The sequence below is a fragment of the Archocentrus centrarchus genome, chromosome 5, assembly GCF_007364275.1.
Source record: "Archocentrus centrarchus isolate MPI-CPG fArcCen1 chromosome 5, fArcCen1, whole genome shotgun sequence".
Lineage (NCBI taxonomy): Eukaryota > Metazoa > Chordata > Actinopteri > Cichliformes > Cichlidae > Archocentrus > Archocentrus centrarchus.
The window spans coordinates 8,932,368-8,947,671 of record NC_044350.1 but is presented as its reverse complement, the minus strand read 5'-3'; the positions used below and the strand labels follow the sequence as shown (position 1 = coordinate 8,947,671).

Below are 15,304 nucleotides of genomic sequence, written 5' to 3'. Positions count from 1 at the left end.
TAATATGATGATGGTTGTGAGGATTAATCTCCTGACCTGCTTAAAAAAATCTACACACAATTTAAATAGAGTTCAGAGATCAGTAAGGTGTGTGTGCGCGCGTGTGTGTGAGAGTGTGTGTGTGTGTGTAGCACCTACTCATGCAGATGCTGAATTTGGTTTTCAGGTCAGTCTGGGATAAATTATACAGCTGTGCTTCACTCGGAGATACATCAGGACTTTTTATTGTTACATATAAATACACAACAAAAGCTGTGTGTTTTTAGATGTACAGAGGCTCTAAAATGTATTCACCCATTGTAAATGATAGTTTTATTGTATTACAGTATTCAGCATTGATTAAGAAAGGACTCTTTAATGTCAAAATATGCGATGACATGATTTTGCTAAAAGATACCTCCTGAGCTGTAGGCTCCCTGTCATAGGAGGTAAAGTTCTTTAATTTTTCATGTGAGGCAAGAGGTGAAAATGTGAAATGAGGCTTGATATTTGATACTTATTTTCATTCAGTCTTCATGTATGTCACAGGCCGCGTAAAACGGTTCATACACGAGTAAAATCCACAACCTTTATAATAAATAATGACTGAACAGGCTCAGGCTGAAACAGTGCTTGTATACATGCCTGACCTATGTTCTTTTTGTGAAAGCTATCGTACTGTCCAAATAAAAGGAAAAGAAAATAATAATATTCTCACATATAACCCTCAAAGATATAATTGTGGAGCATTCTTTTGAAACCCCAAAATGAATGACCTAACTTGACGAGTGCGTGACAGATTTGAAATTCCGATCAATAATAAAACAAACAAACTGTCTTTTAAAGTGCTTCCAGAAACAGCATGAAATAACCAGAACAAATACTGAGAATTGATGACATAATGCGAGTGATTATATATTACAGGGAGATGAAATCATGCCATAACCTCATTCCAGTCTATTTCATTCAGTTCATCAAATCCCCACTCTCTCACTTCATCCAGCTCTTACACATACAGCAGCATTAAAACTCTATTAACACTAGGAGAGCCCAAGTCCAGCAGGTTTTAACCACTTAATGCAATCAAATGGACTGTCCAGTCACAGAAAGAGCCAGAGAAATAGTCCGAAAACACAACAGAGGAGAGGCAAAATCGAGCCAAGATGTAATTAGAGTGTTACATAACGGTGGCAGTGACGCTGTCTGCCGGGCACCGAGCTGGTCTGAGGCTCTTGCTGTGTCCATGCCTGTCAACCTGTCATACTCATTTACACTGACCTCTTAATTAGTGTAATGAACCGTCACAAAAACAGATTAACAATAAACAAACTATTTATTTAAGCTAACCCATGAAGGTCAAATCAAGGAAGACTTTCTGACCTCTTAAATCAGTCTTTGGGTGTCGCTGGATTTGTACTACGCCGCTAGGCTTCCACAGGATTAGTCAGGGATTACAGCAGTTTAGTCTTTAGTTGGAAATTAGATAAATACTGCGAGTACATAAAACCATTGTTGAAAGGCTTTGCAGTCATAAGTGACTGCCAAAGCGAGTTCCCAGCCTGCTGTTGTTTTAGCGATAGACAGACACCAGACATGGAGTTATGAAATGAGAATTCAAGTATTGCAGCCAAAGCATCACATTTCTCTCTCTTTCTAACCATGCTGGGATGTGCCCGAGCCTCACTGGTGGGTTTATATAAGACCGTCACATATAATAGCCTAAATAGTACTTGTGTGTATGTGTGTTTCTTCATGTGCTTATGGCGTGTGTATTCCCATCTGCTGAATGGCTCAGGACTGATATAAACCTGAGAGGGGTGATGGACATGATTACTGGGGAGTTGTAACTCACAAACATCTATAAAGCCAGGGTTAAACAAGACAGAGGAACAAGAAGCACACAAATGTGCTGACTAGACTTTCACAGACTTTTATTAGTTTAAGTCTACTCCCAGCTGCTGTCATTTCCAGAAACTCCCTGATTTGCTGAAGACTGCTGCCCACTGACTGAGTAAAGCTCACACATGCCCCCACGCCCTTAGGCGCAATTCACTGTTTACATTCACACATCTCTAAAAATAAGGATGAAAAACTGTGACTCATCTGGAACAGACGCACACTAGCCGACTGGCCTCCCACTGCTCAGGCACGCTGCACGTCTGTGTCACCCTAGACAACATCACTATGTGGAGGCATATGTATCTGCTTATGTGTAGGTGAAGACCAGCGGGTAATTTCTTCTGAAGCTGTGGTCAGAAATCATTGATGATATGTGATGTACTTTACAACTGCAGCAGCATGTGAGGGGAAATTAATGGGCTTGTTTTTACTTCTTAAGTCTCTTTTTTTCCTGTGAAAAAGAGGGTGTGTTGCCGCTTTTCATTAAGAAACAATTCGCCAACACACAAATTAATGATTTTAATTACACTACTGTTTACCGGCTGTGGAAAGGGAGTATCATCGTGTGACAGCCATTGGGCTGTGCTCATCTGATGCCTTACTTGGCAGTAAACATGCTCCTCATATGAAATGTGGTTTCTTCACCACCACAGATGCCCTGATATATCAACTGTCAATATCAATATTGGCTGATATAGGCTTTGTTGAGTGATATCATTCTACAGGCAAATAATAAGATTACATTAACCACAGTGGTGGATTATGTTTACTTGTTGTGTCCATCAATTCTGCCCTTATGAAAAGTTCAAAGACAGCCCGAAAAAGAGCTGAAAGACTTTAAAACAGTATGGTTATATGGTTAGTTTACATAATGAAGATTTTAAACTTTGGCAAATTGCTATTTTAAACATTAGTATGACATGCAGTGCTGTGCAAAAGTCTTGAGCCACCCCCTATTTCTTTATATTTTGCTTAAAGACAGATTTGTACATTTTTAAAGTGCCCTTGAGCAATAATTCTCCAGGCTTTCAAAGTTTTTCTTTGGACATTGGCTACTTTCTTACTCATTTTTAGTCCAGACCTTGTAGCTGACCATTTTGAGAGGAATGTTTGTTTGTTAAGCCACTTAACACAGACACATGAATCATTCAAGCATAAAAAGGCACCTGCTCAAGGGATGGACCAGTGTTGTGTCTACACATAACTTAGTTATTAGTTAGAACTAATTTTAAATTGTATCTTTTGGCACTTTGTTACCAGCACCCTGTCATAAAACCACAGAGTTTGTTCCATTTCCTTTAGTTGAGTCTGTGAAAAATGCCAAAGAGTTTGAAAATTCCGATAAAACTGTATTTTTGTACTAATGATGTGATTCGGTGTGGCAACAAGTCTTATGGCGTTCCAAATTTGAACTTTGGTTCAAATCGTTGTCATGGATCATCATGGATTGGCCTCCCTGGACCTCAACATTATTGAAGCAGTGTGGGATCATCTTGACAGAGAACAGAACTAAAGGCAGCCAACATCTAAAGAAGAGCTTTGAATGTCCTTCAAGAAGCCTGGAGAACTGTTCCTGAAGGCTACAGAAATGACAAGAAAGCTGCCAAAGAGCGATCAGGCTGTGCTGAAGAACTAAGGTGGTCATACTACATATTGGCTTATACAAACTCTGTTTTGAGTTACATACTGTAATTCCATGTCTATTAGACCTCATTCCTTCAAAACTACTCAAAGAAGTCCTCCCACTGATAAATGCTTCAGTCTTAAATATGATCAATCTATGTCTACTAATGGGCTATGTACCACAGACCTTTAAGTTGGGAGTAATTAAACTATTACGTAAAAGTCTGTCACTTTACCTAACTGTCTTAGCTAATTACAGGCCAATCTCCAACCTTCCTTTTCTCTCAAAAACTTTTGAAAGAGTAGTTGTAAATCAGCTAACTGATCATCTGCAGAGGAATGTTTGTTTTTTTTTTGAAGAGTTTCAGTCAGGTTTCCGAATTCATCACAGTACAGAAACAGCATTAGTGAAGGTTACAAATGACCTTCTCAGGCCCTCTGACAGTGGGCTCATCTCTGTGCTTGTCCTGCTAGACCTCAGTGCAGCTTTTGATACTGCTGACCATAAAATTTTATTACAGAGATAATAACATGCCATAGGTATTAAAGGTACTGCACTGCAGTGGTTTGAATCATATTTATCTAATAGACTCCAATCTGTTTGTGTAAATGGGGAGTCTTCTTCACACATTAATGTTAATTACAGAGTTCCACAGGGTTCTGTGATAGGACCAGTTCTGTTTACATTATACACGCTTCCCTTAGGTAGTATTATTAGAAAGCATGGCATGCATTTTCATTGCTATGCAGATGATACCCAGGTTTATCTATCCATGAAGCCAGATGACACACATCACCTCTGACCTCTAATTTACTGTAATGCAGATTTTAAGTATTGGCATATTGGTCAAAGAAATGCCAGAACATTTTTATTCTTACCAAATTATTCTTGTTATTGAAAGAAAGAGTTTTAATGTTTATGATGAAAAACTAAAAATGTGGAGGTTTTGAAAGCTGTTCAAACACAGTAATGTGGTTTATGAGCCTGCAGCGGGCCAGTAGCTAGAACTGTTGCCTCACAACAAGAAGGTCCTGGGTTCAAACCCAGGTAGGACTCTTCTGTGTGGAGTTTGTATGTTCTCTCCATGCTTGTGTGAGTTTTCTCAGAGAGCTCTAGATTCTCCTACCACTTGAAGGCATGCTGGAGGGCACTCTTGCAAAAAAGCTTCACTTGCTGGTTAAATAAAGGTTCAAAAAGTATAATTAATTATAATGTTTTTAATAGACACCACATGAGGAAAGTAACGGTAGTTTATCCAATAATGGCAAAAATCCATACCTGCAGTCCTAAAATTACCTAATATTCTTATATTTTTATTAAAGGCCTGTCTATATGATTAAAATACTGTGCAAAATGAGGTTTGTGCAGATGTGTTTTAGGGCGTCAATATGTTATTTATGAAAATAAAATAATTTAAATATTATTCTTCATCATAGAATCATCTTGTCCAAATTTTCTTTGGTGACTTGCTTTCTACACTGACACGCCTGAATATTTACTTTGTAGTTACTTCTGTCATGGCATTTAAAAAGTCAGTAAAATGAGTCAGTGGAATATAATTGGTCTTATTTGAAGAGTTAAAGCATATTTTTAGTGAGGCACTGTTTCCCCTAATGGGAGCGTTTTGCTTTTAGCAAAACAGGAAATCTCATCACGTTTAATTTAATGAACTCCTGGGTACAGACCAGAGGATAGCTTTGACTTTGAGCACCTGAACCTGAGGCACGATGCAAATTTAAAATGTAAAACAGTGTGGTGAGCCTCTTTGCCATGGTTTGGGGTTTCATGTGTTACATAATTGAAGGCTGCAGGCAGACTCAGTATCCTCCACAGGTACACACTTTTACTTACTACCGTGTCTGCTTAATTTGTTTGGATTTTTCTAATCCCATCTTAGGCTGCTACCTTTCTTCGATCATTAGAGAATTGAAAGTTTAATCTCTGATTCATTTGTTTTCCATTAAAAAAATACACATGATTCACTCTGAAGTAAACGCACATAAACTTGTAATAACTGGTGTATAGCAGATCAAAGTTTCCACATGACTGACAGGAAAAAACTGTAACTTGGAGTTGAACAGAGAATTCAAAGTACTGTGAAAAGCAGAGACCGGAGTCGGGCTGTGTGGAATTCGCTTGTCCTCACCTAAGTGTTAGCTCACAGCTCTGTGGTCATTATGTAACCACATGAACAAATATCTCTTTATCTGAGGGCAGATGAGCAGGCTCCCAACCATTCTCCACAGTGTGTGTGTGTGTGTGTGTGTGTGTGTGTGTGTGTGTGTGTGTGTGTGTGTGTGTGTGTGTGTGTGTCAAATTCTGATCAGACCGATCAGAATTTGACACACACAATGCTGACTGGCTGAAAGCTCCAGTCAGCATTGTGCTGTTGTTTGCGTTTATGGGTCAGTGCTTGCCACCATTCAACACTGATGAAGAGTTCACCAAGAATAACAAAGTGATGACATTTGCACAGAAATTCAGCTCTGAATCAATGAATTTAAATGTGAAGGACATTTAAATACTCGTCACCGCAGCAAAACCAACAAAAATCATTACACACGCACAGACATGCTGAGCAAGGCTAAACATCACAGCTAAAGCAACACTGAGCTCTAGTGGTGAGAACTGATGCTTAAAAAAATTAAGATTGTTTCATGTCTAATAATTATGTTAGAACTACGTGCTTTATGCAATTTCCACAGCACTTTCAAAAGTGAATAAACATTATATTTGTATGCCTAAACCTCACACTTGAACACTCTGAAATGGAAAGTATCTCTTTAAAATAGTATTTGCTCTTCAGGGGCCACTCTTATTCTGATAATGGAACATTTATGTAATATATGACCTTCAGTTCAGGCATCTCCTTCGCGCTCTCTCGGTCATTCAGCTGTGATGGGTCTCTTCCTGACAGTGGGGATGAGTTCTTCCCCAAATTTGAAGTGGAACTGATCCTGGATACGTCCTTTTCTTAACACAAGGCTCCTGGACTTCAATGACTTGAATTGCATCCTGGCACCTGTAATGACCTTCCATAAATGTTCCAGAATTCACCGACCCTCTGGGATTGATCTTGCAGTTATTGTTAGGTCATCAATAAATGCCTTAATTGGAGCGTGCTGAACACCGTTTGCCAGAACTGCTCCTCTTCTTGGCTTTTCCACTGTTTTGACCAGGAGATTGTTAAATCATTTTCTTCATGTATGCAGTGACAGTTTAATTATTGAGCTCTTTAATTCATTCAAACTCTTAAGCAGATAAAAGCATCAAAAAAAATCTCTCTGTTAGCCCTGTGGTCTTCTTTGTGGTTAAAAACATATGTATATATTTATATGCATTTATGGATGGATGGCTATTTCATTCATCATTATACCACAGCACCAAAAGGTGACCTGGCAAGCACACAGAGCAGTTTCCAAATATTTAAATAATACAAATTCAATGTCTGTAAAACTTTGATCAAAAGTAATTTTAGCAGAATTCAATTCTGTGAGAGAACTGGCCAAGTCAGTGTTTAAACATGTGGTCGCCGGCTTCACCACGAAGCCACCCAGGCGCCCAACCATGACCTTTTTAGAGATAAGAGGCTTTCTCCTGAGACAACCCTTCCAAACAGGCCATATTTGTTCAGTCTTTTTCTAATTATACTGTCATGACCTTTAAAATTTAACATGCTGGCTGAGGCCTGTAGAGTCTGAGATGTGAGTTTTTTGCAATTTTGCACCTCACCTTTGAGTGAATTTGTTGGGATGTCCAATCGTAGAACAACTGGCAGATTGTTTGGAAATGACTTTATAATCCTTCCCAGACTGATGGGAAGTTCATTGCTGATGACTATCCTTCTTGGCACTGTATTAACACACACCTGCATGCTCCAAATCAGCAAACTGCCAAAACTTTTTGTCATGGTCCTGGGCCATTGGCCCACTGTTTTTGTGTTTCCTGTGAAGTTCTGTTCTTTGTTGTCTCCCTGGTTGTGTTTCTTAGTTTTTCTCCTTACAGTTTAGATTCTCAGGTTGGTGTTGTGTATTCTGTTTTTGGTTGCAGCTATTTGTGTTATTCTGGGTTCCCTTCATCCTTGTCTTCCCCGTGTCTGTGTACCTGTGTCTGTCTCTTTGTGTTTAGTTCCCTTCCCATTGTTTCCTTGTGTTTGGTGTTTAGGTTCCCTCTGTGTGCCAGTCTCCTTATGTGTCAAGTCTGCGTGTACCATATTTAGTTACTTGCTGTTTTATTTTGACAGTCCCGTGTTCCCTGGGCTTTGTGTTTGGATCTGCTTCCTCTGTGTTATTAGTTTCATTTGATTCACCTGTTATTCCCTGATGTTTCCACTCTCCCTAATTTCCTGGTGTGTATTTAAGCCCTCAGTTTTTCATTGTTCTTTGTTGCACTGTCGTATGTGTTCCCCTTTTGTTCTATAAGTATGTCATCATAGTTTTTGTCTCACCTTGGATTTTGTTAAAGAGCTTCAGCATTAAAACTTCCTTAAAACTTTAGCTTTGCCTCATGTGTCTTGCACTTGGGTCCACCTCTGCCAGCCACTCAGCCTAAGTGTGACACTTTTGCTTTTATAGAGGTGCTCACACTTGATGATGAATTCATTATTCAAATAATAATCAAATTAATCAATTAGTTCTGCATTTTGGCTTCTTTTTAAATAAATAGCGGTGTGTGTCATGTTTTATAGAACATCTGAAGTTTAAGACCTACTAATGACCGGATTATCATGTCCTGATAAAAAAGGTTTTCAGCTAATGACCCTGCATCGGTGTGGAGAGGATACACCCACAGGAGACCCCCCCCCCCCCCACACACACACACACACACACACACACACTGTGGAGAACCATCAATTGGCCAACAAATTGTGTTTTACTGCAGGTTCGACAATCCCATTTTCTCACCCCTCACCCTTTCCAGCCACAGCACAGTGTTAAGAGGATGTCCAACAACTCTTCAGGAGACAAAAGACCAGGGGAGGCACCAGGTCCAGATGGTGTGTCACCCTCCTGCCTCAAAGCCTGTGCTGACCACGTGGCCCCATCTTCACACTCATCTTCAACAGATCCCCGGAGCCGTGTCATCCCATCCTGTTTCAAGCACTCCACAATCATCCTGGTCCCCAAGAAACCCTCTGTTACGGAGTTAAATGACTACAGACCTGTCGCACTGATGTCATCAAAAAGGCCCTGCAGAGGATGTACTTTGTGCGACAGCTCAGAAAGTTCAGCCTGCCTCAGGAGCTGCTGATCCACTGCTACACTGCAATAATCCAGTCTGTTCTCTGCACATCCATCACTGTATGGCTTGGACCAGCCAGAAAAGAGGACAAGAACAGGCTACAATGGACAGTGATGTCTGCGGGTACATATCTATATATCATTGTACACATCTATAGACTATACATAATAGTGCTAATTTCTCATGCATATACTGTAAACATAGTAATCTGTTATCCATTCTTTGTTTATTCCATAATCTGTTTCAACATCTTTGCATTCTGCACCATTGCACATATAAATATAAATATGCTATATGTGTTGTTATTGTCTGTGTCATGTTTCTGTTGTTTGTCTATTCTGTTAAGTAAATTAAGAGCTAAAAAAAATGTAAAAAAACTGGAGCCCAGTTCATTGTATATGTACAAATACTATGACTGGAACAGGATAGAAAAAGTAGGGCCATACCAAATCTAATATAGACATAATTTTTTATTATTATTTTTTTAGGGTCTCTGTGCTTGTAGAAATGAAGAAGCTGACAAGACAGGAAAAAGAATTGTCAACTAGAAGGAATTATTTCTGTGATACCACTGCGAAATAAATCTGTTTTTAATACAGGCCCGGTTCTAGCCCACTGTAGTTGGGTGGGCAGACTGAAAATGTAGGTGGGCAAGTATAAACGTACAGTGGCTTGACTGAGTCAACCCTGAAACATGTCAAATACTACCAATTGCTGACTGTTTCAGAACGTGTGGACATCCAGGGCAGCCGAGGGCAGCAAAGCGCTTCTAACGTGCAGTCTTCTCAACAGAAGAGGAAAATGACGCAAACCGGAGGTTTTCGGCGCCCTCTGTAGGACGGGAGGACTGTGTGTTATCGCGATTAGATTCTAAATATTAAAAGTTAAAATCACGCTTTTCCCGAAATAATATCGGTTCATTAGCTCTGAGTAATCACGCTCGCAGACCGGGCGGTGAGTGGCGTGCAGCGCGCTCTACGCTGGCTCTGTGAAGCCCGGAGCAGTGACGTGGGCAGCGGCTTGTCTGGTGACGTGTCTCTACGGCTCCCTCTTTCCTCCCGGAGCGGCTGATGGAGCCACACTGACACCGCACAGCACTCAAGCGGACAACACAAACACGGCAAGAGTCGGACTTCGGGCACCATGGGGAGTACGTGCTATCTTTTTCTTGTCTTTATGCGTGTAGTGGATGTTCTAAGATACCTGCTGTCCTTTTTAAAAAACAAATGAAATCTCAAACATTAAAGGGCGCTCGGCTCTCGTCTGGGAAGCTAATTGGCTAACCTTGGCCAGGGTATGTGGCACTTTGAGCTAGCTCATAACGGGAGCAGGGTTACAGCCTAGTTGTTTTTCGCTACGATAAGGTAACATTGTGGTGATTTATGTCACGCGCAGATACAAAACCTAACCTCTCGTGTTTCTCCGTGAAGTGTGCGTCAAAGCTTCATTTTGTAAAATGATTGCTAACTTGTTTTGTGAATGAACGCTAGTTAGCATCACGCTAAATGAATAACCGTATACGGCGCAGGCGTCTCTGCTTTCTCTTCACTTTTAAGATGGCATTTAGTTCGTTTTCTGAGTGAAATTTGTCTGGTTGTGTGGCTTAAATAAAGAACTGAAGCGTGTGTGTGAAATGGCTGTCTGTCAGTCAGTTTCATTGATTGGCGGAGCGGATCAGTGACACACAAAAGGCAGAGAGCCGTATACGGTTTAAAAGTGAGCACACACCTAATATTAGTTCCTCCCAGCTGTGCTCACGTTTCTGCATCCATGTTGCTGCGTCTTAGCGTGTTCACGACTGGCTTGTTTAGTTTTTCTGGCAGCTGTTTAGCTGGTGGTTAGTGATGACGTAGCATCAAAGTTGACCTGAGTAAAGATGAACAAAAGCTCAGATGCTGTTGATAACACCCAGGAGAGCTGCTGGATATGTGGTTTGGTGGGAAAAAAAATAAACTAAAAAAAAATTTTATATATAAATACAATTTTAAAACTTTTAAACACTGTCTTTACAGTTAAATTTTTGGAGGTCATCAAACCGTTCTGTGCAGTCTTGCCAGAAATCCAGAAACCAGAAAGAAAGGTAAGCTTTGAGCTTTTTTTTTTTTTTTTTAACACATTATGCTTTGAGTGGAAGGGAATGACAGCTCATTGTCTCTCTCTCTTTTTTTAAATCTTGCAGATTCAATTTAGAGAAAAAGTACTATGGACTGCCATCACGCTATTCATCTTTCTGGTGTGCTGCCAGGTTGGTATCTGTAGATGACAGCCTGCCTGCTGGTTGTGTTTTTGGTTGTAGTGTGTTGTTTCACAGTGTTTTATCTCTTTTTCTTGTCCAGATCCCTCTCTTTGGCATCATGTCATCAGATTCAGCAGATCCCTTCTACTGGATGAGAGTAATCCTCGCCTCCAACAGAGGTGCTTGATTATATTAAACTGGTTTCCACAGAACGTTTCTTTATGTCAACTGTGGCTTCACCTAGGAGAGATAATCTGATCCTATTGTCTAATCACACAGGACATGATCTTTTATCACATGTCACGAGTCAAGGGTCAACGGTTATAGGCCCTCTTACATTGTTTTTGGTATTGGTGATGCTGACTGTTTGATTAGCAGTACCCTCTTTGTTGTTCAGGTACTCTGATGGAGCTGGGTATCTCACCCATCGTCACTTCAGGCCTGATCATGCAGCTGCTGGCTGGTGCCAAGATCATTGAAGTTGGAGACACTCCCAAGGACAGAGCCCTCTTCAATGGAGCTCAGAAATGTAGGTGTTATTATTACTCATCAGACAGTTTATATTTTCAGAAGCTGTCTTTTTGAAGCTTTAAAGATGTCTTACTTTTGAAGCTTGCGCTTTCATAACAGCTCATATTTCAGTTGTGCCTGTTTCATATTTTTTTATGTACTTTTGCAGTGTTTGGAATGATCATCACCATTGGACAGGCTATTGTGTATGTCATGACTGGCATGTATGGAGACCCTTCAGAGATGGGTGCTGGGATATGCTTGCTCATCATCATCCAGGTTAATAGAAATCACCACTGCTAAGTCCATATTAAAAAATATCAAGCACTTAATCTACCAATTGTTTTAACCTTTAGACCTACTTACCTACAAAATAAGCATTTATCAAAAAGAATGTTGAACTATTTATGAGCAGTATTTCTTTTATTACATAAAGTCTACATACATTGTGAAATTATCTAAAGTCTTGCTGATATCTACCTGTCCTATCATAGTACAAACCTCCTGCATTTGTCTCCAGCTCTTTGTTGCAGGTCTGATAGTCTTGCTACTGGACGAGCTCCTCCAGAAGGGCTATGGTCTGGGATCTGGTATTTCTCTTTTCATCGCAACCAATATCTGTGAGACCATTGTCTGGAAGGCCTTCAGCCCTACAACTGTCAACACTGGCAGAGGTATCCGCGCTGGGAACCAAGGGTTTTAAAGCTGAGTTATTAAAACAGTGCTTCTGTATATCTATATTACACTGACTTAATCTTTGGGTTTTTTCCAGGTACTGAGTTTGAGGGAGCCATCATCGCACTCTTCCATCTGCTGGCCACCCGTACAGACAAAGTGCGTGCCCTCAGAGAAGCCTTCTACAGGCAGAACCTGCCCAACCTCATGAACCTCATCGCCACTGTTTTTGTGTTTGCAGTGGTCATATACTTCCAGGTGACTTACTGTTGCATCTCACCTGATTTTTTTTTTTTTTTATTTTATTTTAATTAAACTTAGAGGAATATGGATTGCAGAGCTTGTATTAAAATATTTGTTTCTTCTTCAGGGCTTCAGAGTGGACTTGCCCATCAAGTCAGCACGCTATCGTGGGCAGTACAACACCTACCCCATTAAATTGTTCTACACCTCCAACATCCCCATCATCCTCCAATCTGCTCTGGTCTCCAATCTGTACGTGATTTCTCAGATGCTCTCAACACGTTTCAGTGGCAACTTCCTGGTCAACCTGCTGGGAACCTGGTCTGTAAGTATATAGTACATTCAGTCCCAGTCACGGCAGCATAGGTATGAAGCAGGAGACTAAGCGAATGAGTACAAATGTGACTTTATTAAGAAGATTCATGACTCATCTCCAGTCTATTCAATGCAAATACAATCTTTGTGTTTAGGACACCTCAAGTGGAGGACCTGCTCGGGCCTACCCAGTGGGCGGTCTCTGCTACTACCTTTCTCCACCAGAGTCATTTGGCTCGGTTCTTGATGATCCCGTTCACGCCGTCATCTACATCGTGTTCATGCTCGGCTCCTGTGCCTTCTTCTCCAAGACCTGGATTGAGGTCTCAGGATCTTCTGCCAAAGATGTAAGTGTGTCTTCGTGCACACACGTTATGTCAGAGTCCCGTATTAAAAATGTCCACTGATGTTTCATTTTGTGCGTCTCAGGTGGCGAAGCAGCTCAAGGAGCAGCAGATGGTGATGAGAGGACACAGAGAGACCTCCATGGTGCATGAACTTAACAGGTACAAAGAAAAGAAACCTTGGAAATGCACTCACAGGCTTAATGTTTGCAGCACGTAGAAGTCTTTATTTCTAATTTTTATCTGCAGGTACATCCCCACAGCTGCTGCATTCGGTGGGCTCTGTATAGGAGGGCTTTCGGTCATGGCGGACTTCCTGGGTGCCATCGGCTCGGGTACAGGAATCCTGCTGGCTGTGACCATCATCTACCAGTACTTTGAGATCTTCGTGAAGGAGCAGAGTGAAGTTGGCAGCATGTCAGCACTGCTCTTCTAGAAAACACTAATTTTTTTTTTTTTTTTTTTTTTTTGCAGCACACGTCAGACACAAAAAAAATCCATCCCCATCCATATATTTTTTATGTTGCATTGTTTTTGCAATTTGTACAATCAGTGTATTTAGCAGCTGGGAGAGGTAATTTTATGCCATCATCTTTGCTCTCCACCATACTGCGTGTCAATGCTGAGATAACTCTTTTGGTTACGCCCAGGGTTGAGCATAGTATTGTGACTCTTTAGTTCTTTTTTTTTTTTTTTTTCTCCTCTCTTCAGTAGCCGTTACCATCTCTCTGCAGGCTGCCTGAATCCCCACTGACTGTCTTATCAGCTGAAGAATGCCTAAAAAAATGCGAGGTGCTGTCTTTGACTGACCTCAGGCATTGTTCATTGCAGCATGTTCAAGGAACACTTAAGACAGCATGATGATGCTTATTTCAAGCTGAAAGCACTGTGCCTGGACGTTTCAGGAGGAACTGAAAGAAAGCCATCATGTTCATCGTCTAGCAATCGTTGAGGTTTCTGTAATAGGATGTGGGAAGTACAGATAAAATATGCTTGTACTGATAAGGTTTCTGTAATCTCAGAAAAACAGTTTATCTTTACTTTGATTTTAAATCTCATGGACTATGTTTGTATTCACTCTGGTCTGATTTAAGGCACAGTGTTTGTCCTCTTGTCTCTGGATCCTCAAAGGAAAGTGTTTGTCTGTGTCGTCATGCTCTTTTTATTCCCAGACTGAATCGCTGCACAAAACTGCCGAGATGGTCGGGATGAGGGTGGGTTTGATAGGGATGGAAAAAGGGGTCTCATTTTTGTTTTTACTTTATGTAACAGACATAATTGTGTTATTAAAAAAAATAAGATTTGTTTTCCAACAGACTTGAATTGTTTTGATTCCTGTTATGTTTTTTTTTTTTTTTTTTTTTTTTTTTTTTTTTACACAGTAGCAAATGTTCTTACCACATATTAGTGACACAACAACTAAAAGTGGTGTAATGACTTAACTGTAGTTGAGCTTTGTTGGGTGCTGTGATGTGTGGCTTCCTCTAGAGGTCACTCTGAGGTTTGAGATAAATTTGCTCCACATATATTTCTTTAATCTTCTTTCAGCTGATATGGCAAGACAAGAGTTGCACCCACAGGTTGATTGTCTGTCACAGAGCTAACCATGAGAAACAACCACACACACTTGTATGCACATCTACAGCCACCAGTTACCCTAAGGAGCATGTGTGTGGGCTGTGGGAGGAAAGTGGTGTACCTGCTTAAAACCCCCACAGGTGCAGGGAGAACCCAGATGAGCACTAAGTGTGACTCGGTTACTCTTAAAAGTTTTCCCCTTATAACTTCTTCATTTAATGGATGTTTGTTTCATAAACATTTCCCATATTTAATATAGTTAAAATGATGCTTGTAAGTGAATCAGCTGTAATACTGTATAACAGATGTTCAGGAACGTCTAAACCTAAATTTGTATTCTACGTTTCTGTGTCGTCCCATAGACACATGTACACAACCAGCTCTTGACGTAAACTCTTGAGCCCTTTTTGCTTTTAGGTCGTAGGTTTTCATGCGCGCTGATGGGGCAGAAATGGATCATCTCCCTGAAAACAGTCTGATGCGTTCATCATGCTAAACTCAGAAACTGTGATCAATTTAAGACCAGAACTTATTATAATAGAACTAGCAAATTCAGATGTTCCATTTATTTATAATATATGATCATGTTTTGTAAATGGACTCAAAGCATTTTATACAGCACGCCTCATTCACCCAGTCATACCCGCACTTTTTTTTTTT

The 15,304-nt window shown here is 40.5% G+C and overlaps 1 protein-coding gene across 1 annotated transcript; it reads left to right on the top strand.

Moving 5' to 3' along the window:
* The first annotated feature begins 9,739 nt into the window (after positions 1-9,739).
* On the top strand, positions 9,740-14,383 carry LOC115780341 (SEC61 translocon subunit alpha 1). The gene is made up of 12 exons (XM_030729480.1): positions 9,740-9,893; positions 10,756-10,823; positions 10,923-10,988; positions 11,080-11,158; positions 11,377-11,508; positions 11,659-11,768; positions 12,010-12,163; positions 12,262-12,422; positions 12,535-12,732; positions 12,878-13,069; positions 13,152-13,228; positions 13,316-14,383. The coding sequence occupies exons 1-12, from the start codon at positions 9,887-9,889 to the stop codon at positions 13,500-13,502; spliced, it is 1,431 nt and encodes a 476-aa protein (XP_030585340.1). The 5' UTR covers positions 9,740-9,886; the 3' UTR covers positions 13,503-14,383.
* Positions 14,384-15,304: the final 921 nt, after the last annotated feature.